This window comes from Sciurus carolinensis, chromosome 16, assembly GCF_902686445.1.
Source record: "Sciurus carolinensis chromosome 16, mSciCar1.2, whole genome shotgun sequence".
Taxonomy (NCBI): Eukaryota; Metazoa; Chordata; class Mammalia; order Rodentia; family Sciuridae; genus Sciurus; species Sciurus carolinensis.
This window is the reverse complement of record NC_062228.1, coordinates 34884379-34908521: the sequence shown is the minus strand read 5'-3', so window position 1 is coordinate 34908521 and position 24143 is coordinate 34884379. Positions and strand designations below refer to the sequence as shown.

The 24143-nt window shown below is 43.3% G+C and overlaps 1 protein-coding gene across 3 annotated transcripts in view; it reads right to left on the bottom strand.

Moving 5' to 3' along the window:
- Abcc11 (ATP binding cassette subfamily C member 11) overlaps positions 1 to 24143 on the bottom strand; it is a 61530-nt gene that overhangs the window by 36300 nt on the left and 1087 nt on the right. For all 3 annotated transcript variants that reach the window (XM_047528964.1, XM_047528963.1, XM_047528965.1), the window contains exons 2-11: positions 23532 to 23668; positions 21103 to 21261; positions 16861 to 17008; positions 14768 to 15001; positions 10441 to 10614; positions 8532 to 8679; positions 8257 to 8405; positions 6421 to 6528; positions 3898 to 4158; positions 1852 to 1923 (exon numbers count right to left, since the gene is read on the bottom strand). In XM_047528964.1, coding sequence (XP_047384920.1) covers positions 1852 to 1923; positions 3898 to 4158; positions 6421 to 6528; positions 8257 to 8405; positions 8532 to 8679; positions 10441 to 10614; positions 14768 to 15001; positions 16861 to 17008; positions 21103 to 21261; positions 23532 to 23668 — 1590 coding nt within the window. The remainder of the gene's footprint in view (positions 1 to 1851; positions 1924 to 3897; positions 4159 to 6420; positions 6529 to 8256; positions 8406 to 8531; positions 8680 to 10440; positions 10615 to 14767; positions 15002 to 16860; positions 17009 to 21102; positions 21262 to 23531; positions 23669 to 24143) is intronic.

The window sequence follows — 24143 nt, the reverse complement described above, 5'->3', positions numbered from 1 at the left end:
TGATGCTGACAAAACTGGAAACCCATAAGCAGTAAAATGAAATTAAACCCCTATCTCTCACCCTGCACAAAACTCAACTCAAAATGGATCAGGACCTAGGAATTAGGCCCGAGACCCTTCACAAAATAGAAGAAAAAGCAGGCCCAAATTCTTCATTACCTTGGTTTAGGACTAGACTTCCTTAACAAGACCCCCATAGCACAAGAAATAAAAGCAAGAATCAATAAATGGGATAGATTCAAACTAAAAAAAATTTTCTCAGCACAGAAAGCAATCAATAATGTGAAAACAGAGCCTACAAAGTGGGAGAAAATATTTTCCACACACACTTCAGACAGAGCACTAAACTTTAAAAACTTTACCAAAAATACAAAAACCCAATCAATAAATGGGCTAAGGTACTGGGCAGACACTTCACAGAAGAAGATATACAGGTGATTAACAAACATATGAAAAAGTGCTCATCATCCCTAATAATTAGAGAAATGCAAATTAAAACCACCCTAAGATTTCATCTACTCCAATTAGAATGGCTATTATCAAGAACACAAGCAATAATAAGTGTTGGCATGGATGTGGGGAAAAAGACACACTCATTCATTGCTAGTGGAGTTGCAAATTGGTACAGCCACTCTGGAAAGCAGTATGCAGATTCCTCAGAAAACTTGGAATGAACCCACCATTTGACCCAGCTATCCCACTCCTTGGCCTATACCCAAAGAACTTAAAATCAGCATACTACAGTGATGCAGCCATATCAATGTTCATAGCAGCTCAATTCACAATAGCCAGATTGTGGAACCAAACTAGATGCCCTTCGATTAGCGAGTGAATAAAGAAACTGTGGTATATATACACAATGGAATATTACTTGGCCATAGAGAAGAATAAAATTATGGCATTTACTGGTAAATGAATGAAGCTGGAAAATATCATGCTAAGTGAAATAGGCCAAGCCCAAAAATTCAAAGGCTGATGTTTTCTCTGATAAGTGCATGACAATATATAATGAAGTGAGGGGAGGGTTGTGGGGGAGAAAAGAAGAATGAAGGAACTTTGGAAGGTGTAGAGAAAAAAGGGGTGGGAGGGATGGGGGGACAGAAAGATAGTAGAATGAAACAGTATTATTCTATGTATACGTATGATTACATGAATGGTGTGAATCTACATTGTGTACAACCATAGAAATGAAAAGTTGAACCCTATTTGTGTACAGTGAGTCAAAATACAGTCTGTAAAAATAAAAAAGATTTTAATAAAAAAAAATTAAAAAAAAAAAGATTGTCCCATCAGTTGGGGTCAGTCATTCACCTATATTCCCAACTACTCTGGAGGACGAGGCAGGAGGGTGGCTTGAGCCCAAGAGTTCAAGATTAGCCAGGGCAACACAGAGAGACCCTGTCTCAAAAGCAAACAAACAAAAAGACTGCGGTGTCCTATCCAGGGCCTGCTCTCTCCACCCTCTGTTTCCTTCCTTTTCCCTCTGTGCTCCTAAGGATGCCCAACAAGGGACATATGTCCCACTTCTTAGTGGTATGAGTCTGGCTTCATGAAATGATTAAACCAGGGAACACCGGTATCATCACAGAGAGCAGGTGAGGGGGGTCTCCTGGCAGCTGAGATGCGGTCACCCCCCCAGCGCTGCCTGAGGGTGGGAAGTGCTGCTTGGGAGGCAGCAGCTTTACAACTCACTCCCACAGCGCATGCACAAATGGGGCGATTTACTAAAAAATCTCACTTGCTCAGACCCCTTCCAGGAAGAAAGTGTCAGTAAGCCTCGCTGGGGACACTCAGGGGTGGGAGCAGGGGACTGCCTGTGGGAGGATATATATGTGGCCACAAGTCACTTACCTCGCCCAGGACAGCTGACAGCAGGCTGCTCTTGCCACTCCCGGTGTTGCCGCAGACCCCTAACATCAACCCCTGCAAAGTCAAGGGGGACAGGTAGGTCCGGTGGCACAACCCTGCCACTGGCTCAGGCAGGATGGATTGAACACAGAATGATAAACAGGAATGATAACACAGGCACTCCCAAACCTCACAGACAAGACAGCTCGGGCGGGGCTTCGAGATCAGTCTAAGAGGGCTGAGTGGGCAGCGGGAGGAATCCGTGAGTGGCAGAGGAATTAAGGAGCCTGGATTCCAGATTGGCATCTACTCTACTCTACTCTGATCCTGGGAAAGTCACTTGGCCTCCAGTTTCTTCTTCTGTAAAGTGGAGCTAAAGAAGAGAGTCTCACAGAACTCACACATATATCCATTCATTCATTCATTCATCTATTCACCAAATATTCACTTGAGTTTCTTCTTTTACTAAGTAAAGAAATTTTCTGTGATGTTAATTCTAGTAGATGGGGGGAGAGAGACAGAACAATCAATCAATCAATTGATAAAATCAGAGGTAATAAATGATACAAGTTGAAGGAAAATCAGCTCCTATGACACAGTGTTCCTTGGAAGCTAAGGCAGTTTTAGTCGGATAGGGAAGCCTTCTTGAGAGCAGGTATTGTTGCAGCTTAGACCTGAATGACAAGAACCAGAAACAGAAAGATTTGGAGCAAAAGTGTTCCAGGATGTGGGCACAGGAGGTGCAAAGGTCCTGAGGCTGGGATGAGGCTCGCTTCCAAAGAGCCGAGAAAAGGTTGGTGGAGTTGGGAAGGAGGAAGTGAATAGAGTTCAAAGGCAGCTTTTGGAGGAAACCTGAGCTCTATAGCAAAGGCAGTGGGAAGTTGCTGAATTTAAGCAGGAGAGTGGCTTGAATTGGTTTACAGTTTAGAAAGATCCTTCTATCTGCTGCATGGTAAGACATCATAAAAGGGCAAACAAAAGGAGGGAGGCTGATAAGGAGGTTCTGAAAATACCCTGGTGATGACTGTGGGTACAGGGCAGTGGAGGGGGCTGTGGTGAGAGGTAGTTGGTTTCTAGAGAGATGTCCAAGCAGAACTGACAGGCTTGCTGATCAATGGGGTTGGTAGGAGGGAAACAAAGGAATCAAGTTTGACTCCCAAGACATCCGCCACTCGAAGAATGGTAGTGTCATCTCCTGAGATGAGGAAGATGTGGGGAACTGATCAGAAAGGTGAAAGTCAAGACCCTGCTTCACTTGAAATGTTAGCTGGATATTTCAGAGAAAGGTTAAATATGCAGTTGAGGCTGGAGCCAAGGGGACACTGCCAGGCTAGTGATAGCAGCACAGAGATGGAATTTAAAGACAATCTCCAAGGGAGAAAGCCTAAGTAGAGAATGTAGATATTAATAACTATTACTATGAGTAATATCAATTTTAGATTTTATACTTCCCACAAGATATAGATCAATAATTACATCTATTTTATATCTATTATTAGATATTAACATAATATCTAATATAATAGAGAAGAGGACTAGAGGTGAAAACGGGAAGAACAGGAAGCTTGCTCTTGTTAACAGTAGGCAGAGAAGGAGCCAGATAAGGTGAGGTCACAGAAAAACCAAATTAAACCATGTGGGATAGAACTTGGCTTATACTAAGAATTTTATAAATATCAGTTTATTCTCCTTCCCTTTTCCTTTCTGTGTCTTTTATTCCCCCAAGGACAAGCACACAGTGCTTCTGTATTATTCTGGATCTTGCTTATTCTTCCCCCAAATTTAGAAGATTGATTAATTCACACTGAAGTGTGAAAGACTTCCTGTATTGGTCCTGCATAAAAAATCTGCATTTGGGGTTGGGGGGTGCTGTGGATGGTATGTGCTGGGGATTGAGCCCTAGCTTATATACCACCACTGAATTACACCTCAAGCAAAATTTGTATTTTAAAGGGAGATCTTAGAGAAGGCAGGTTTCAATCAGGGAACTACTTGGCCAAGCTCCCAGCCTTGGCAGCAGGCTGGCCTGCATGACTTGGACAAGGCTACCTTGGACACCACCAGGCTTATCTTGTGCAACTCTGGGCCAAAGCGCTCCCCTTTGTCCTCCGGCCTGAGGGCATCTAAATGTGGCTGAGCCCTGGTCACCCCCTCAGCAATGTGTCCGTTTCTCTCCAGCTCCAATGCCCCATTGACAGCTCCGGGGCAGATCTGTCGCCATGACAAGGTGGCTTCCTCCAAAACCAGGGCTCTGCTGGGATCTTGCAATGCCTGGACATATGAAACGGGGCTCTCTTGGAGGAAAAACTTCTGTAAAGACAAAGAGAAAGGGAGGGAGGGAGGAAGGGAGGGAGGGAGGGAGGGAGAGTTCAGTTCTTTAGTTCAATAGGAAAGCATGGCCAGTTTTTCTGACCTGCCAGCTGATATGGTTTAGTGAACTTCTAATAAGCACTGCAAGTTAGAAGTATCACCACCAACCAGGAGAAGGTGAGTCTCTGTTGGTGACAATTCTAAACCACCAGGCCACACCCCCACATTTGCATACCACCTGTGTATTTGCATACCATTAACTAAGGCCTAACTTATTCCAAGGGTTACTAGCCATTGTCTTGTGGGATTGTTGTACATTTTTCTAATTAAACTTTATGTATAACTATTGAAAATAAAACTGACTTCTCTCTGTCTCCAACTCCCCATCTGTAAAACACTAGGGCTGAACTACATAAATTCTAGCATTTAAAAAAGGTATCTGGGAGTATGAGCCCCCTGAAGCCAAGTTACATTCATGTATCTCTACCTGAATATTGGCCTAGACGGAGATCTGGAAGGATACTTACTGACATTTGGGATGCCCTTACTCTCCCTTCTGAGCCCAGATTGTACATTCTTCATGTCTGCCCACCCCATGGGTGAAAGCAGGCAAGAAGGAGAGGAAAAGGGACAACCTTCATGGGGAGGAAGGAACAGGGGTCCTGACGAAGTTTCTGAGGAGCTCTTGGGGCTGTTGACAAGTACAGGGCTGTCTTTGTGTTACTCAGACAAGCCAAGTTCATCCAACCACAGGACTTTTGCACTTTCTCTTCCCTCTGCCTAGTCATCATGACTCAGCTCAAAATAACCTCGGGAGAGGGGCCTTCCTCAACCAGGTTATCCACAATTCCCTTCGAGTCTCTCCAAAATACTCTATACAACACTTTTATTGTCCTCGTGTGGGGATGCAGATCAAGGTGTTTAATTGTCTCGTGGTTGTGGTACGCTTGCACTGGGATCCCCCTGTGCAGAGGTATGAGTTAACATTGCCCAGTTGCTATGGTGACACCAGCCTGAAAACACTCTATGCAAAAGCTCAGAGTTGTCAGTCTTAACCTTGAAACTGAGACACTAGCTCCCAAGGATAGAGGATTCTGAGCATAGCAAGATAACCATAATGTCTTGTCAGCATTGTGACCTTTGAACCTGCTTGCTTTGCAGAAACTTTCCCATGGATAACCTTTTGATGATAAAACCTACATAATAAACACACGGAGCCAGCTCTGGATCACTGTTCTCTCAAAGAGAGATCAATTTCCCACCTGATCCCACTTTTCTCTCTAAATGTTTGTGTGTCTTCCTTAATCTCCTTCACCAGCTTTCTGAATTAATGACTGCACAGGTCATATCTCTTCTTGTGATCTGATATAATCCTCTTTGATCATTACTTTACTTGTTAATTATCTGTTTCCAATACCAGATTGGAAACCCTGAAAGGAAGGACACTATTGGTCATATTTAATGTAGTATTCTCAAGTGCCTGGCATGTGGTAAGTGCTCAATAAATATTTATTGAACAAATGAATGGATGAATGGATAGAAGGATTGATGGGTGGAAGGGTAGATGGATGGATGATACAGGCCTGGAACTCAAATGCCTGTTGGAGCAAGACTAGTTTTATAAATAAGTGAAGTGGACCATTTCTAAGATGACAAATGGTAAGTAAAATGCAGCCCTGATGTTAGAGGTGCAAGAGGGCATGGTGGAGTCTGCAGCAAACTGCATCCAAACACCCCATCTAAACAGGAATCTAGCAGCTCAGCTCAGCTCCAGCTGCTTCTGACCACAGGAGAATATGATCCAGTGTTGTCAGATCTGCAGATTAATCAAGAGAATTCAGAAATCTGGTTTTTCATATAAATTTTCCAGATTTTTAAAGGTAAGCAACAGATACAAGTTTGGCTTTCAGTTTTGTGTGTATGTGTGTGGTTTGTTGTTGTTGTTGTTGTTTCGTTGTTGTTGTTGTTTTTGGTTTTGGTTTTCAAGTAAGGCTACCAGGATAATCCTATGTAAATCTAGATCAGGTCTGCAGACCACCTGTCTGAAACCTGGCTTGGATTCACTATCCTAAGATCTCCTTGGGGACGGGGACCTGTCTTGATTCATCTGTTACCCCAGCCCGAGCATGGGAAGTCACTGAGATAGCCAATGCCTCTCTCCTCCACCTTAGCCAGGGACACAGTCAGAAGGAGCATCACAGGGGATGAAGGCAAATAAGCTCTGGAGCAGAGCGCCAGGCAGCCAGTCTTTTCTCCACTCACCTTGAACCTCTCCGCTGCAGACTTGGAATTCGTGAGGGCTTTAACCGCAAAGGGCACAAAGAACACTGCCAGGCGCAGGGGATTCAGGGTGGCCACTGCGGTGAAGGCCTGGATGAGAGGGGGAGGAGGCGGCGCGGGTCTCAGTCGTTGCTGCTTCCTGCCTTCCCTGGGGCTCCCTTCCCAGAGTCTCAAGTCACAGAGCCACCCTGCAGCTTCTACCAAGCTGGTATTTGGGAGACACTGAGAAAGGGGAGGAAGGAGCACTTGTCTTGGAGTCTTATACTTAGAAGGCCTCCTTCCTGTTGCAGCTTAGTCATTGGGTAATTCTGTAACCCTAGGCAGGTTGCTCATTGTCCTTATTGGCATAGTGACAAGAATCACCAAAGTCAGTACAAGAATAAGGTTTGGGAAACCCTGAGAAAATCCATTGGAGAGAACTTTACTGTTCATGTAGCTTGGTATTATCACCATGATCAAGATCCTCTTTCTTCTTTGTCTTAAATGCTTGTTATGGTTTGGATGTGAGGTGTCCCCCAAAAGCTCACACGCAAGACAATGCAAGAACATTCAGAGGAGAAATTATTGGGTTGTAAAAGTCTTAACCCAATCAGTGAATTAATCCTCTGATAGGGATTAACTGAGTGGGGACTGAAGTGGTAGGATGTGGCTAGAGGAGGTGGGAATTGGGGCGTGGCTTTGGGTATATATTTTGTAGCCAAAGAGTGGAGACTCTCTCTCTGCTTTCTGATCATAATGTGAGCTGCTTCCCTCTGCCACACTCTCCCGCCATGATGTTCAGCCTCACCTCAAACTCTGAGGAATGGAGCTGGCCTTCTACGGACTAAGATCTCTGAAACCTGAGCCCTCAAATAAACTTTTCCTCCTCTACAATTGTTCTGGTCAGATCTTTCAGTCACAGCAGTGAAATAGCTGACTAAAGTATTGCTTGCTTCCTCTTTAACATCCCAAATCTCCTTACCCTTCAAGCCTAAGGCAAACCCCACTCTGATACAGCAAACCACCACAGGATCATAGCTCCCTGAGTATGACATCTGAGGTGCCTGAAGGACCTTCTAATCTAAGCCCATCGCCACCCCTTTCATCTTCAATTTAAATCCAAAGATAAACTTGAGTGGTGCTGAGTGCCTTGGTCTGCTCCTACCTTGGTTTGAGTGCAGTCCACCTAAAGCCCTCCTGAATGTTTTTCTTCCAAAGCCCCAACCAACCTTCACACTCAGACATTTCAGGGGTGGTTCTCTGGTGCCAAGCAGAGGTGATGGGACAGCTGCCTGGAGCACACAGCTTGGCCACAGACCCTCAAAGACTCCCCTTCTCACTTCAGGTGCAAGCTCCTGGCCTGACTGGATTCCCCCCTCTCCAAGAGTGGTACCCTGTCCTATTCTCTACAAGGAATTGGATTCTTTACCCTAAAAGGCAGCTGCTGCTTCTTGGGGCCAGGGTCTGGCCACAAAGGGAAAGACTGAAGAAGCTACACCTTTCCATTCAAAGTGCGGTTCCAGGGCCCTTATTTTGGGATCAAACTCCTCCGATTCTGTGAGAATGGTCAAGAGTTTTAACTACGCATGTACCTCTCAGCACCCCCAGAGGATTCTGCCATCCCTCCCTCCCACCGCTGCTCTGCAAGGGATGTCACTTTCTCAGATGGGCTGAGGAGGAAGAAAACTTGCATCATCTGGAAAAACCAAAATCAACATACAGTATCCATTTGCAAAGCTTTCCGTCTTTGAGGAGCATGGGCTGGGAAGGACACATGTGAAAACTCCCCATCACTATTGGATGCAGGGTGGGGTGGGGACAGAGCACCAGGACACTTACTAATGAAGCTGTGAGTTTCAATTCTAAGAAAGTGTGAGCAAGAAACATGGCGACTATGGCCACTGTCGGGGTGATGAACAAGGTGGCAGTAGTCAGGCTCTGGACAAACCCACTCTTCTCCAAGAGTTTCCTCTCCTTCCTTCTTAGGTCTGGGAGATTAAAAGAAAAGAAATACACCAAAAGTTAGTACAAGCATGAAAGAATCCCTCAAAGGTGACGGGCTTGCAACACCATGGTGTCACCAGGCTCTGAGCAGAAAACCAGACTCTGCATACCTTTAATCATTTCTGCAAATGGTCTCTCCCACGTGTACATTTTAATCAATTTAATGCGAGTGAGAACCTCACTGGTCACACGGATGCGCTGGTCACTGACCTCAGATGTGTGATTCTGTATCTTCACGACCATTCTGGTCAGGAATACCTGAGTCAGGGTGCAGTGACTGTGTTAATGCACAACAGTGACTTTTGACAAGGGCAGGGTGTAATGTACAAAGCTGCTCCCCCTGACCTTTCTGGTGCAGCCATTTTCCCCGCCTCCCAACCACTTGTCAATCTGTGAACATCCTAGCTAGCTATTGGTTCATCAGTCAGCTTGCAAGTGTCCTTCTCCGATATTGGTCCCTTGTTAGCCCGGGGAATTCAATTGCTTTACTGTAGTTACCCCGCCATCTTTTCTCATCCTTCTCTCTCTCCTCCTCACTCTCTCTATCCTCCTGGCTTTCACACTCTCTCTAGCGCGCGTCCTTTCTCTTTTCCTCTCATTTTCTCTCTTACCCTGCAGGGAGACTGTTAGCTTAATAAACTCCCTTATGTGATTTCCCGTGTCCAGCATGGTTTCCATGGGATTCCTTACACAGGGGAGTTCAATCGGCATTAGTAGAGTACCTGGGAATACACTTACCCCTTCTTACTATCCTTGGGGAATTAGTTCTAGGACCCTCCTCCACCCCAGGACACCAAAACCCACAGATGCTTAAGTCCGTTATATAAAATGAGGTCGTATTTGCAGATAACCTACGCACATCCTCTAGTATACTTTAAATTATCTTTAGATTCCTGTAGAATACTTCATGCAAAGTAAAGGTTATGTAAATGGTAATTATCCAGTATGGTTTAGGAAATTATTACAAGAAAAAAGTCTACACATTTTCAGCACAGGAGTAGTTTTTTCCCCAAACATTTTCTATCCATGGTTCATTGATTCCTGGGATGCAGAACCTGCAGATAAAGAGGGTCAACTGTATTTTCAAAGGCAAATTCCAGCTGGGCACAGTGGCACATGCCTATAATCCCAGAGACTCGGGAGGCTGAGGCAGGAGAATCGGGGGTTCAAAACCAGCCTCAACAACTTAGCAAGGCCCTAAGTAACTTAGTGAAACCCTGTCTCGAAATAAAAAAATTAAAAAAAAAAGACTGGGAATGTAGCTCAGTGATTAAGCATCCCTGGGTTCAATCCCAAGTACAAAAGAAAAAAGAAAAAGTAAAAGAAGTAAACTGTAAAAACTGTAAACTCCAGATGTGAACAGAGTACAGGTTTAATCCTGTACTGAGTGAATCCATTATGGCTCTTAGTTGCTGGTCCCTGTTAAAGGTTTTCCAACAGATACCTCAAGTCTTAGGGCAACCCGAGGGCCTTTCTTTCCTGGGCCCCAAGCCAGGCTGCAGCTAGCTGAACAGAAATACAGCTCTTTTGCTTCCTGAAACCTGAAGCCCCTAACAATGCAATCCCTTTGGAGGACAGTAACTGTACTGAGGGAGGAAAACATTCAATTTCAACCATTCAGAGTCACTTCTGCTTTGCCCAATTTTATTTCACCTGAATCTTGGCAGCACATTTCCTTCCTTCCTCCCATTTACTGTGCCATCTACATTTTTTTTTTAACCAGGTGGAAGGAATAAGACTCTTTAACAGAGGTCATCTATCAAGGATCAAGGAAAGTCTGTGAAGCACATAATCCCTCGTGGAAGCCTAAGCGGCAGACCCCGCCCATCACATTCACATCTTATTTATTAACCAAGCATGGTGGCCGGAGGACAGTGGGCAGTAGGACTTGAAGCTGAATCTTGACCACAATGGAATGAACAAGAGGCAACACTCCCCCTCAGCGGGATCCTAGATTCCAGAGCCCTGGGAGTTCTAGGGGATGCCCAACATGAAGTGGGGGGCAAAGAAGGATGTTACCTCCAATGGGAAAACCAGGAGATAGCAAAGCATGGCAATGAGCACAGAGGGTCCAAGAATAAGGTAGGTGGCAATGCTGCAGGCCATCAGCAAGGAACAGGTGAGCAGTAACATGGGGCCATAGTACACCCCTTCAAACAGGTAGTGTAGGTCGCTGGTGAAGAAGCAGATGACCTGTAAGACAGCAAGCCCAGGGCACAGGTATCACCTCTCCAGTACCCAGACAGGATGGCCGGTGGTCTCGCCATGCTCTTCTAACAGGAAGGCTTTGGGGCAGAGGAAGAGCAGACAAAGACTTCCCAGGTTCACAGCTCTCCTCTGACTGGCTATTGACCCCTGACGAGGTACTTGCCCACTCCATGCCTCAGCTTCCCATCTGCAAAGCCTAAGTCATTATACCTGCTTCTTATGTTTCTCTGGGAATTTGAATGAAATATAAAGTTTCCGTACAGATTGCACTTTAACTGAAGGTATCTTTTACTACTATTATTACTAATAATATCTAGATTTCAGATCATTGTTTATGTTCTACTATTCTATTTCGTTATATTCATTGTTCTACTACTAATAATATTAACTGAGTCATCGTCTCTTGCTCCTTCTTCATTTTTGCTGTAGATTTTTCTACCCACTGCCCTCTCTCCACACATAAAGGTCATGTTTAATTTAATGTCATGTAAAATGTCATATAAATTTAATGTCATATAAAAACTGACATTCCAAATCAAGAAATCTTTAAGAAAACAATTTATTCATGTCCTATAGGGTACCAATATGAATTGCTTAAGAAGTGATTTCCTTTAATATCACCTGATCTCCTTCCAGTTCACAGAACATGTCCCAACCTGGGCCTTTAAAAAATAATTAAAGCACATTGGGTGGCATAATAGGTTCTTTGGAGGTAATTTAACTATAACTTCTAAAATTAAAAATTGCACAGACCATGTGATCTTCATTTCTCTGCTGAGAAAACATTGATACAGGCTGGAGAAGCATGCACAAAGATGTTCACACAGCACTGTTTATTCCAGCCAAACCCTGGACACAGCCCACATGTCTTTGGTGGGAAGAGGTCAAAAGGTTCACTCCAGCTGGGCTCATATCTGTAATCCCAGCAGCTCAGGAGTTTGAGGCAGGAGGATCACCAGCTCAAAGACAGCATCAGCAACTTAGCAAGGCACTAAGCAACTTGGTGAGAACTTGTTTCTAAATAAAATACAAAGGGGCTGGGGATATAGCTCAGTTGGTAGAGTGCTTGTCTTGCATGCATAAGGCCCTGGGTTCAATCCCCAGCCCCGCCCGCAAAAAAAAAAAAAAGGGCTGGGGATGTGGTTCAGTGGTTGAGTGCCCCTGAGTTCAATCCCTGATACCCCTCCCCCCCAAAAAAGTCCACCCAGAAGCACTGGGAACATTGGGTCCTGGACCTAAACTACCAGAGCTCATGTCCCAGACTTGTCATTCACTTGCTGTGGAACCACAGACAAGGGCTTACACTCCCTGTGCCTCTGCACCTCATCAGTAAAATAAGGTAATAATAATAATACTACCTACCTCATAATTTTCTTTGAGAATTGAGTGAGATAATGCCCATAAAGCAATTTATTTTGGGACATTGAAAGTACTATAATTATGATTAGGCATTACTGAAAAGGAACGAGGAAGATCTATGTGTGCTAACATGAGAAGCTAAAACATAACGAGGTTTTCTATCAATAAAAAGAAGTTGCAAGCCAGGTGAGGTAGCTCAAGACTGTAATCCCAGCAGCTCAGGAGGCTGAGGCAGGAGGATTTTGAATTCAAAGCCAGCCTCAGCAAAAGAGAGGTGCTAAGCAACTCAGTGAGACCCTGTCTCTAAATAAAACACAAAATAGGGCTGGGGATGTGGCTCCACGGTCAAGTACCCCCGAGTTCAATCCCCTGTACAAAAAAAAAAAAAAATTGCAAAAAGATACATAAAATGTAGTAGAATTTATGTAAACGCACACACGCACACACATAATATAACATATTTTCTATGAGTAACTTGCATGTGTGCCTACATGTACTTTGAGAGGTCTAGAAGAATATAAAATGAATTGAAAAATGATAATGGTGATAACCTCTGTGTATAAGGGAAGAGACAACGTCTAGGGCATCCTCTGTATAATGTGTGTGTGTGTGTGTGTGTGTGCACACACATGTGTATTTGTGATGCTAGGGATTGAACCCAGGGTCTCATGCCCAGGAGGCAAGTACTTTAAATCTGACTTACATTACTAGTCATCTGTACATTTTTTTCTTGTTTTTTTTTTTTTTTTTCTCCCAAGGAGAATGTATTCAGTTGAGTTTTCTAAAGTAAAATGTATAGAAGCAACTCTCAAAAACCCCTCCTTGAGTAGTCAGTTCATCTCCACTTCCAAATGGGCCATTTGCTTTATGTTTCTGTGAAAATGATTTGGAGAAATATGACCTTGCATACAGCAGGTGCTCAGAACAGAGACATGCAGAAAGGAACCAGGGAAGGCCTCAGTGCAGGTCTCCCTTAGCGAGGCAGGTACATGCAACAGTTAGAGGCCAGGCCACTGTGAACAAATTCATGCTCTACTACTGACCAGTCACATGACCTTGTACACACTACCCATATTACCCACCCTGCCCTTGCCCTGTTTTCCTCCTCTGTGACAAGGGGAACATTAACAGAATCCATCATGCAAGAGGGATGTCAGAAAATGACTGAGCTAATACAAGCTAAGCATCTGAAACCATGTCTGACTTAGAGTAACAGTAACTTAGCAATTGTTATGATAACTTTGCCAAGAAAAACAGGGAGAAGGGCTGTCTGGACCTTTTAATTGTCAGTCAAGGGCAGGAAAGCAGGACAGCCTTCCAGTTCAAGGCCTAACAGAAACTAATAATAATTACACCACTGACACATGAATTGCTATTCCCTTTCTACCTGCTTTATATGTGCTAACGTTTAATCCTGTGAGACAACAATCCTGTGAGATTGGTTCTGTTCTTTTTCTACAGTGTTAAGGAGGCTGGGCATGTTACCTAAGGACACAGAGCTAATAAAAAGGTGAAGTATGATAATAGTAGAGATGGTTACAATAAATACCTAATGTTTGTCAGCTCGTTGAGTTTACAGAAAACTTCTACTTGACAATGGTTTAACAGATGTGTTGGGGATATCTGTCCTAATTCAGATGCTGACTCTTTTGAGGGATTAAGTGGTGAATTTGAAATGGTTTGTGTCTTTGAAGGGGGCTCATATTAGTGGGGTAGCCAGCTTTGTACAAAAAAGAACTGTAAGGTGTAGTGAAGAAAGGGCCCAGGGTAGGGTTTGGGGAGACCATCAAGAAGGACAGGACATCTAAACTGGGCCTTGAAGGATGAGTGGGATTTTTTAAAGACCAGAGGGTGGACTTGTCTAATGTATGAGGGAACTGGAAGGAGCAGGAGGTTGAGCCCAGCCTGGATGGAAGGGAAGATGCCAACCCAGGACCTGAGGAGAGGATATGGGAAGAGCTGACGCTGAGAAGAGAGGCATGTCAGAGGGACTGCCTGGGGCAATACAAGTTAAGCCCTTGGGACAATGTCTGGCTTAGTGTAACTTAGCGATTATTATGAGGGACTGATGTCAGATCGCAAAGGGAGTTGGCTTGAGAAAGAATCAAAGCATGACTGCCTTTTCCAAAAATTAAAATGCTGATCTAAACATAAAAGTAACCCACACTCCTCAATTGCAATCGGTGAGCAACAGAAAAATAGGAAAATTGAAATTAAATATATTGAATTTCCCATATACCCCCCATGGCAATGGAATCCATGTTGGAGTATCTTCCTCTAGCCTCACTGATGTTTGTGCTATGTTGTAAGAAGAGCAAGAGCAAAGACTGAAAAGTCAATCCATCAGGCAGGTTTAAGTATTTCTCTTTCACACAGAAGAATATTAAAACTCAGGTTGCCTATGGTTGTTGTTGCCTACAACTCCCTAAGCTATAAGTCCTCCCTGAGCCCCAACCCCAGGTGGGCTTAGGGGATGTCCTTTCCAAAGCACTTCTACTAATGTTTGTGTCTTTTTAGTTCACAGTTGAATTCCCAGTGCCCAGAACAGAATTTGGCCCAGGCAGGACCAAATGAACAGATAGATTCTTTCCAAGTACTCTGAATGCAAGTGGCAGCTTGGATTATTGTTGACCTGTTTTTGTGAACCAGAGGCAGTAGTTGATGGTTCTAAGAATTATTTTCTTTCTTCCTCTTCTTCCTCCCTAACTCCCTCTCTCCCTTCTTTGGCTCCCAGACACTGTTTGGAGGAGGGGAAGGGAAGTCTGCCCCAGTCACTTACCTCTCCTGAGGTGATATGTGTTAGAGACTTAAACTGGAGGAGTTTCTGAAAGGCAAAGGAGGAAATTGCTGTTCGAATCCTGATGCCTGTTCGCTGGTTGATGGTCCAGACTGAGCACAGACTCAGAGACTTCAAAGACTCGGTGAGAAAAAGGGCAAAGCAAAGACCCACTCCACGGACAATATTCCCTGACCTGTCTTCAGAATATTCGAGGATCTTTGGTATAAGCAGCATCTAAAATGAAATAGGAGTTTGGACCATTTGGACCTCCCAAGCCATTCAGGCACATGTTTCATACTTATTTCCTGAAAGAAGGACAGGGAAGTCAGAGTTAATGTCAGGGATTTGCTGAAGGATCAAAATGGACTCAGACACAATCCTACCCTTAAGAAGGTCAAAGTCCAGTTGGAGGAGACCTGAGAATTCAACTGACCCAGATCTGAATCCCAGCTCTGCCACCTAGGAACTGGTTCTGACAGGAAACAGGGGACATGCACACACACGTGCACACACACTCACACACACTGGATATTTTAGAAGTTAATAAAGTGACTATTTACAGAGGCATGGCAGAACTTAGGAAGTCCAAGAAGGGATGGTAGAGTACTATGGAGCTAGAAACAGCAGGGAACTGCTACCACCCTAGAGCTAAGGGGAGAGGGCAGAGTGAGGTTAATGGACCCAGAGGGGGGAAACATGAAGAGAGGGCACCTCAGGAGCTCGGGTCGTGAGGAGAGGCAGTCTGCCCTCATTCTTCTACCTTCTAGCCTCCTACCAGAGTCAGTGATCAAGCCCAGCCTGATGCCAGAGGAAAGGGGAGCCCTGTTGGTGTGACCCATATAGATCCCACACCCACAGCACAGGGTCAGGTGGAAAGTGGATCTAAAGGAACAAATGGAAAACACCCAGCATGCTAACTGTTAGCACAAAAAGACCTGACTGGGCGCAAACCTCCCGAATCATCTCAGCTGTTTATTCAGGGATCAAGTCTCACACAGGAACAAGGAATGTAGGGATGAAATGGCGTTGGTGGACCCAATTTCCTAGTGGAAAATGAGCCATTGTTTTGAGGGGTGATCTAGTGCACATATCAGTTTCCCTGGGCGCTCAGGAATTTGAACTTTTGTGGGTCAGGGCTCTGTGGGCAGTGTCTGGAGAGGATTTACTTTGCAGGAGATTGACGCCTCCTCCAGTTACTTTAGGGATGATAAAACACCTCCTCCCTGTCTGTAGCCGCACCGAAAACATTTGTCTTGGGAGATGAAAGCTTTCAGCGCCTGGTCTTCTTTTTCACCCCCTTTTTCCAGTCCACATTATCTTGGGAATTTTTCATTTTCCATATCATTACTAACTATCCCACAGGTCAGCGGTCCCTTTGGTGTCATCAGCTGTTTCTTCCTGACTTATATACCTTCTCCCCCAAAGCGGTAACAGTGCCTCAGTTTTCCTCTGGGGACACTTTTACTGCCCCCATTGCATGCAGTCGGGACTAGATTGTCAGTCAAAGTGCCCCACCCTCTGGTGAACCCCTGAGTATGTGACCCCAGCAAACTGACCAATCAGACCCTTTCTCTGAAATGAGCATCTTGGACTGAGGAGCAAGAGGAGAGGAAATAGAGTCCATTCATTCCACCCACAGAACCTGGAGCAGACTATTAGCTCCTGCTACCTATATTCCCAGAGTTGTCCGGATATTTCTCAAATCAGCAAAAACTACTGAACCAGACCTTGTTCTAAGCAAATTATATATTTATCTCACTTAATGTTACACTATGAGACTAGTGACATCGTGATTTTCATTCACACAAGAGGGTATTATGGGGTTCCATGAGGAAAACAAGGTACTGAAAGGGTAATTAAATTGTCCAAAGTCACCCAGAAATTCAGTGGCAGAGACAAAGTTTGAACCTAAGCAGTGGCTGCAGAGTTTGCACCGATAACTACTGCCCTCCCCTGCCCCCCAAAGATCTTCATTTTCTGGATGCAGTTAAGACAAAAACATCCCCAACTCCTGGCATGGACTTGAACATGGCCCCTGTTCCATTTTTAATCGCTAAAGCCTTGTCCCCAAACCTCACCAAGTCAGCACTTACCGGACCCAGTATACTCGCAACACAAAAGCAGCAGCCCAGAAGGACACCAAAAATAATCCTTGTTCTTTGGAACCGAAGTATCACTCGCAGCATACAGGCTTTTGCAGTTCCACGCCTTGAGACCTCTTCATCCCAAAGGTGATGAAGCCTTGAAAAGAGGGAAATTGAGGCAAGTGAAATCTCTTTGCATGGGTCACTCAAGTATCTGTCTCTGCACCCCCATCTCTCTCCCCTCCTTCATCCTCTCTTTCTCTTCTTTCTTTCTTCCTCTCTCTCACTCTCTTTCTCTGGTGGTGGTTGTTGTTTGGAGTACTGGGGATTGAATGCTTTACCACTGAGCTACGTCCCCAGTCCTTTTTATTTTGAGACAAGGTCTGAATAAGTTGCTTAGGGCCTCATGAAAATGCTGAGGCTGGCCTCAAATTTGGGATCTTCCTGCTTCAGCCTCTAGAGTGGCTGGGATGACAGACCTGGACCACTAAGCCTGGTGAAATTTTCAAAAACAGAAAGAACAAAAAGGGAATCTGCCAAGTACTCATCCTTCATCATTAAGATTATCAACATTTTTATAATTTTGTTTCATCTTTCTTCCTCTGTAACTTTTCTAGAGTATTTAAAGCAAATCTCAAACATTGTGTCACTTCATGGAGAAATGCTTTAATATGTATCTCAGATAAGACTTTTTTTAAAAAAATCATAGTAACCACAATAATTCCTTAATGATATTTAATATTTTGTCTATATTCAAATTTTCCTAATTATTTCAAAAATGCAATTTTTGAAATACTTTGTCTTGAGTCAAGATCAAACAGGGTCCACACCTTGCATTTAAAGAACAAATCCAATAGGCCTCTTTAAGAAAATCTAATTAAAAAACTGGCTTTTCCTCATTAACTGTTTTGTTCATCTGAAATACAGTTAGTTCAAGAAATGGCCCAGGACTTTAAATAGTGTCATGCTTCCATTTTATATACACAAAGTAAGATTCATAAAGCCCAGAATTTTGCCTTTCAAAAAATGCCTTTGATTATTTCAAAGTCTCCCAAAGGATGCCCCAGTGTTGGAGCAGCCAAATGAAAGTGGGTCCTCATTTTAACATTCCAGGGTAACAATGCCTTGGATGTTTGTGTTACACCAAAAACAGAAAAACCAAAAACTTTTTTTTTCTTTTTTCTTTTTTTGTGGTACCAGGGATTGAACCAAAGGAGCAAACCACTGAGCCACATCCCCAGTCCTTTTTATTTCTTTATTTATTATTTATTTATTTATTTAGAGACAGGGTCTTACTAAGTTGCTTAGGACCTTGTAAGTTTCTGAGGCTGGCCTTGGACTTGTTATCCTCCTGCCTCAGCCTCCTTAGTTGCTGGAATTACAAGTAAGTACCACTGTGCTTGGCCCCAAACCATTTTTCTTTGAAGAAAACATGGATATATGTTTCAAAAATGCACTAAAGAACACATGAAAAAGTTAAATGTGTGTTGACTTTCTCATAGTTTTTTGTTTTGAATTATATTTGAGGCAGGGGCAGAGGACTGGACAATAGTCTCTGTGGAGCTGAGGGCTTCCAGAAGATTTCATCTGGCTCTGGGATGCCTCACATATTCACAACCCAGTCTGTTAGCTGCATCACCATGTGGTACCTGCCCTTTTAACATGCTAGCTCCTACTCCCATATATCTGATTCCACTGCCTGAAAAGCTCAGGCTACCATCACATACGATGAGAACATCAAGGACGATGCCAAGGGACTTTCTGTATTCCTTGAAGCTTCAGCTCTGTACCAGCATGGTAGACAGAATGGCTTCCCTTTCTGGGTCACTCTTTGCCACCAGTATTCAACAGCTGGTTCTCAGCCCTGCCCAGACTCGCCAAGTCTCAAGGCAAACAGTTCTGACCCTTTCTACTCCTCTCTTCTAGCCATGGACACACACACCTAGCCTAAAACCCAATGGGAACAAACACCTTAAGGATCTTTTCTACCTGCAAACAAAATTCTAGCTTTCTTCCCTGAGTTATAAATTAATCAAACCTGGACTGGGGTTGTAGCTCAGTGGCAGAGTGCTTGCTTAGCACGTGTGAGGCAATGGGTTCCATCCTCTGCACCATGTAAAATAAATACATTAATTAATTAATTAATTAAAGGTATTTTAACAATAAATAAATAAAATAATTAATCTTCTCCTACGTCTACCAACAGATGAGTCAGATGAGCTGGACCCTAGCTCAGCAAAGCAAAAATGTTCTAATGACACCTGTATGTGCTAGAGGAGTTTTTCGCTCACAGGTGAGATTTCTTGGACTGCATCACAGAGTGTCCTCTCCTTATTCCCTCCCCTACATGTACACACTCCACAGAGATGACAAGCTCTAGAGCTGTTTCTACTTTGACTAAACACATCCAAGTTTTCCATAACCTGCCCACAGCTCTCCTAGCAACTCTTCCAATTTCTGGCCATGATCACCAGACTCCATGTCAAACGACTCAATTTCAAATTTATCTCCTCCCTTCATTAGATATGTGACTCCAGATAACCTCATTTCACTGAACTCGCATCTTCATCTGTAAAATGGGGAAAATAGAAGGTGTCATATTTATTTCAAAACTATTGTGAGGTCAAAGAACATAACCAATGGTGAGTTGCTCAGAAATTGGAAAACCATAAAGAATTTTAAGAATCATTATGGTAATGAAGGTGGTGATAATACTATTACTGCTGCTGCTGATGGTGGAGTTGATCATGATGGTAAATAGTTTGTCAGAAAATCTTCTGCACTCAGAACTCTGCCTGCAAATAGTGAACATAAAGATAGAAATCCTTTACTTCCCTAAAGGTATAAATGCACAGATAATTTTTTTTCAAATAAACATTCAAAAGTGGAGTAAAAGTATTGGTGGACAGATACAGTGAGTAATGGAATAAGAAGGGCAGAATTTGTGGACTGAAAGTGGATGGAAGTACTTAGATCTTGTATACACAATGGTTATGGAAGAAGCAAACTACAACTTAAGCAGATGCCTATTATGCATCAGGCACTTTCCCATCTTCTAGTTTATTTTATTATTATTATTATTAATTACTATTATTGTTTTGTGTTACTGGGAATCAAACTCAGGGCCTCACACATGCTAGGCACGTTCTCCACTGCTGAGCTATGCCCCTATCCTCCAGATACTTTAAACTTAGCTTGCCACCTCTTTTGATTTTTCAGATAGTCCTAACAAGCTCCATGAAATGATTTTATAGTCCACTATTTTATGCATAAAAACACAGGAATTGGAAAGGGCCACTTGTCCAACATTATGGTAAGAGGTGAGAGTCTGACCAATATCTGGCTTATCCAAGAGGTATTCCCTGGAATCTTTTTGTTTGTTTGTTTTTACTAAGTCTGAGAAGCAATGGGTCAAAGTTTAGTCCGTTTCTGTACTACAGGTTTTCTAGTTACCTCAAATACACTATTTGCTTTCTTAACCCCGAGACCTTGCTGGAATATAAAACATTTCACAAACTCTCCTGACCACTGAATGCTGTTTTCAGGGAAGCCCCTCTGAGACTACAATTTCCTGGAACACAATTGGAAGCTTCCATTGTCCACCTGGTATCTCTTATGAAGGAACTAGATGTGGGAACATGAGTGCAAGCTATTTTAAATCACTTACTCATTTTTTTCCCCATTTGAGCTTCATATTATCTTGTGAGTAATATAGGAAATGTGATCACATGACTAGTTAGTAGTCGGCTTGAAGCTCAGGAGATTGGGCCACTTACCCAAAATGTACCCAGTTCCACTGTTAAACATCTGATCCAGAAGAAACCACCAAAAGGGACCAGAGCCAGGTGCAGTGGTGTGCACCTGTAAGGCCGAGGCAGGATAATTGCAAGTCCAAGGCCCATCTCAGAAATTTAGCAATGCTCTAAGCAACTTAGCAAGTCCTTCTCTCAAAATAAAAAGTATTTTAAAAAAAGAAAAGAAAAAGAAAGGAACCTGGGACTAGAAGTGGCAATTTCTATCTTCTTAGGATCATGAGCCTTTTGACAAATCTCATAAAAGATATGGAAAAAATCTCCAGCCAGATGTACAAAGTAAGTTTATCATTTCAGGAGATTCATGAGACCCAGATTAAGAACCGTCCATCTAGCATGAGGCCCCTTGCTGTAAAGGAAGAACCAAATTGACTGAGGGTGGACTAACAACCACCGTCCCTCCAAGAGATGCTCTTTAACCCATTAAGTGACAGGCTACCTTTTGACGTTTTTGGCGGAGGCGTCGTGGACAGACAGCAGAGGGATGGAGTTCTCATCTAAGCAATTCTGTAAACCCTGGATCATGAGTGGGGTGAGCCATGACAGTGTGAGGTAGGAGAACAGACCAGCATCATCCAGCGGGTGAGAGGCAGGAAACCTAGCAGGGAGGTCACAGAGAAGAAAAATGAAATTAGCTCAAGATTTTGAAAGCATGAATTATAACTATGTAAAAACTACCAGGTGTGTACACACAGTATTTTTTCATGATTATTATTTGTAAGTTAAAACCTGGGAAAAAAATTCCCATTAATAGGGCAATTATTTAAGAAAAAAGGGAGAAACTATGATATACCCATACATGGAACATAATATAGAAATTTTTAAAAATAAGAGTTAATCTATATCTAGGACATGGAAAAATTTTCAAGTATCTTAAGGAAGGAAAAAAAAGGTCACTTGTTGATCAATAAAATCAGTACTTAAAAATATATACATAAAAAGGAAGAAGAAAAGAGGGAGAAAACACAAAACAATATGTATAGTTGTATCAAATTGTTTTGAAAAAGGAATTGGAATTGGCAAAGGGAAAAGATTATCAATGTTTTAATTTTCTAGGTATCTTTTACAAAAATAATAAAATAGAATAAAAAGTAAAAAATTCTTGTCTTTGAGAATGACTCAAATACAGACAAAAATTGTCGGATGAAGTGTATTGGAATTGTGTGTCATTTTTTCTTCTATTTTCAAAATTTCTTGTAATGTTATGCATTTCAACATGAGGAAAAGTCAATTTGAAAATTATTTGGGGAGAAAGATAGGAAGATGAAAATGACAAATTCATGAGATTTGGGGGTGGGGAGCACTGTGGCTTCTTTTCTCCACTCGCTGGCCCTTTATACCCTCACAACCAGCCCACTAGGGCTGTGTGTTCTGGACAAGGTTAATCTCACTCTTGCCCAAGATGTTAGAGAGAGGCAGGAGGGAAGGAGTGGTGGTTTCACCAGGTATGTGGGGCCATCCATGACCACCCCAGGTAGGGCGAGACTCTGTGAGCTAGTGCCAATATTCCAAAGGCCCAACAGAAACCGTGTTTATCTAATACGTAAACTCTAGAACCAACGAACAGAGAGCTTGAACTTTGCTCTTGGTGGAGATTATCAACCCAGTGTGATAACAATGTGGCTAGTGTTGATAGAAGTTTTGATTGTTTAGAAAATGAGAAACCAAATGTAGCTTGTTTTTAAGTGCCTCCCCACACTGGGGGCTGAACCCAGGGCCTGTGTATGCTAGGCAAGCATTCTATCGCTGAACCACATCCCCAGCCCAGAAATGCAGTTTGTTGATAGATAAACTCTTAGAAAATGTGCTGGAAGGCTGGGGTTGTGTCTCAGTGGTAGAGGGCTTGCCTGGCATGTGTGAGGCCCTAGGTTCCAATACTCAGCACCACATATAAATAAATAAAATAAAAAATCCATTGACTACTAAAAATATATATCTAAAAAATTAAAGAAAAGAAAATGTGCTAGAGAGAGAATCAAACACAAAAGAGATTCTTGGTAATAAAATGCTGAAGAATCAGACTAGGAGAGTATGAAGGTCCTGTCAATAAATGATGAATAAATGAATATGCACATGCTTAGAGTGTGATTCTGTAGGGCCCCTGACAGCAAGACTGTATCAAGTTAGAAAACAATCTGGAGATGGTTACAGCAAACTGTGATTTAATGGAGAAGGATAAATAGAATTTCTTTGATTCCTCAATGTAAGGTTAACATCATGGGGCTTTGAACCCTTCCCACGGCTCCCCTCTACTCTTAGAATGAAGACCAGCATCCTACTGGGGCCTGCAGGGCCCCACATGGTCCTCTGGCATCTGCCGGCCTCTGCAGCCTCATGTTATGTTATGGCATCATCCCGTGTGGCACTCAGTTCCAGGACATCTCACTCTGTGTTCCTTCCACCTTAAGGAACAGTTTGCCCCCTGCCCAGATCATTTTTCCCCTTCTCTTGTCTAGTAAATTCTGGTTCATCCTCCAGGTCCCAGTTTAAGTCCCTCAACCTATCAAGCTCTCAAATGCCATCGGTCTCCATTCATCCTCCTCGAACAGCTTGGATCACGTGTCTACTTAGGAGTCCACTTGCTTATTGTCTTTCTCCCCCGTGTGGTGGAAAAGATCATGTTGTCTCGCTCACGTCACTGCGCTCCTGTGGTCTATGATGCCTGGCACATGTGGGTGCTCAGTGATCCTTGTCATGAATGAGCACTTGGAAGGCCCGTGCTCTCCTGAGGCATCTCAGGCTGCTCTGTAAGCATTGGTTGAGTGACATGACTGGATAGGGACATGGTTAGGTAACCTTGGGAAGGATGTGAGGGTTGAGGATTATCGCCCTGGTGGCTTCTGCCCTTCCCTCCCTCTCAGGACTCACTTTGGCTTGGGACGGAAGGGAATCATGGTTCTCCAGGCAGCACGGTACTTCTCCCAAGGGAGGACATCCACTTCCCTTTGTGCCTCAGGCTTCCTTTCCTGCTGGTTCCCAGGGCCATCTTTGAGAGTATGAGTTTTCTTAGGAAAGAAAAAATCAAAGGGTCTCAGTTTCAGATCTCATAAATACTGTCCTGAGGGAGGGTTGAATTAAATGTCCAAGAAGAGATTGATCTTTCTGCATCTAGCTCCCTAAAGAAAGGCTTCCAGGCAGGGAAAGAGCCTGGGCTGAGAGACACAGGACCACTAAATGCCAGTCCAGCCACTGCCCCACTTTCACTGGGCAGCTCACTCCACCTTCTTGGGTTTTTATCTGTCAACAAAGAATATGGACAGGAATAAAGGGTATAATAGTTACCCACAGAATGTGAGACCAAGTTGCCTTCTGAGGGCAAACCTACCCAAAAGAAAGTCAGTAAGTAAAGAAGTAAATCCAAAAATATTATAATAAATATGATTGACCTCTATATCCCCTGGGTTGTACATCAATGGATTCAACTAACTGTGGGTCAAATATATTTGAAAAAAAAATTACATCTGTGTACTGAATATGTAT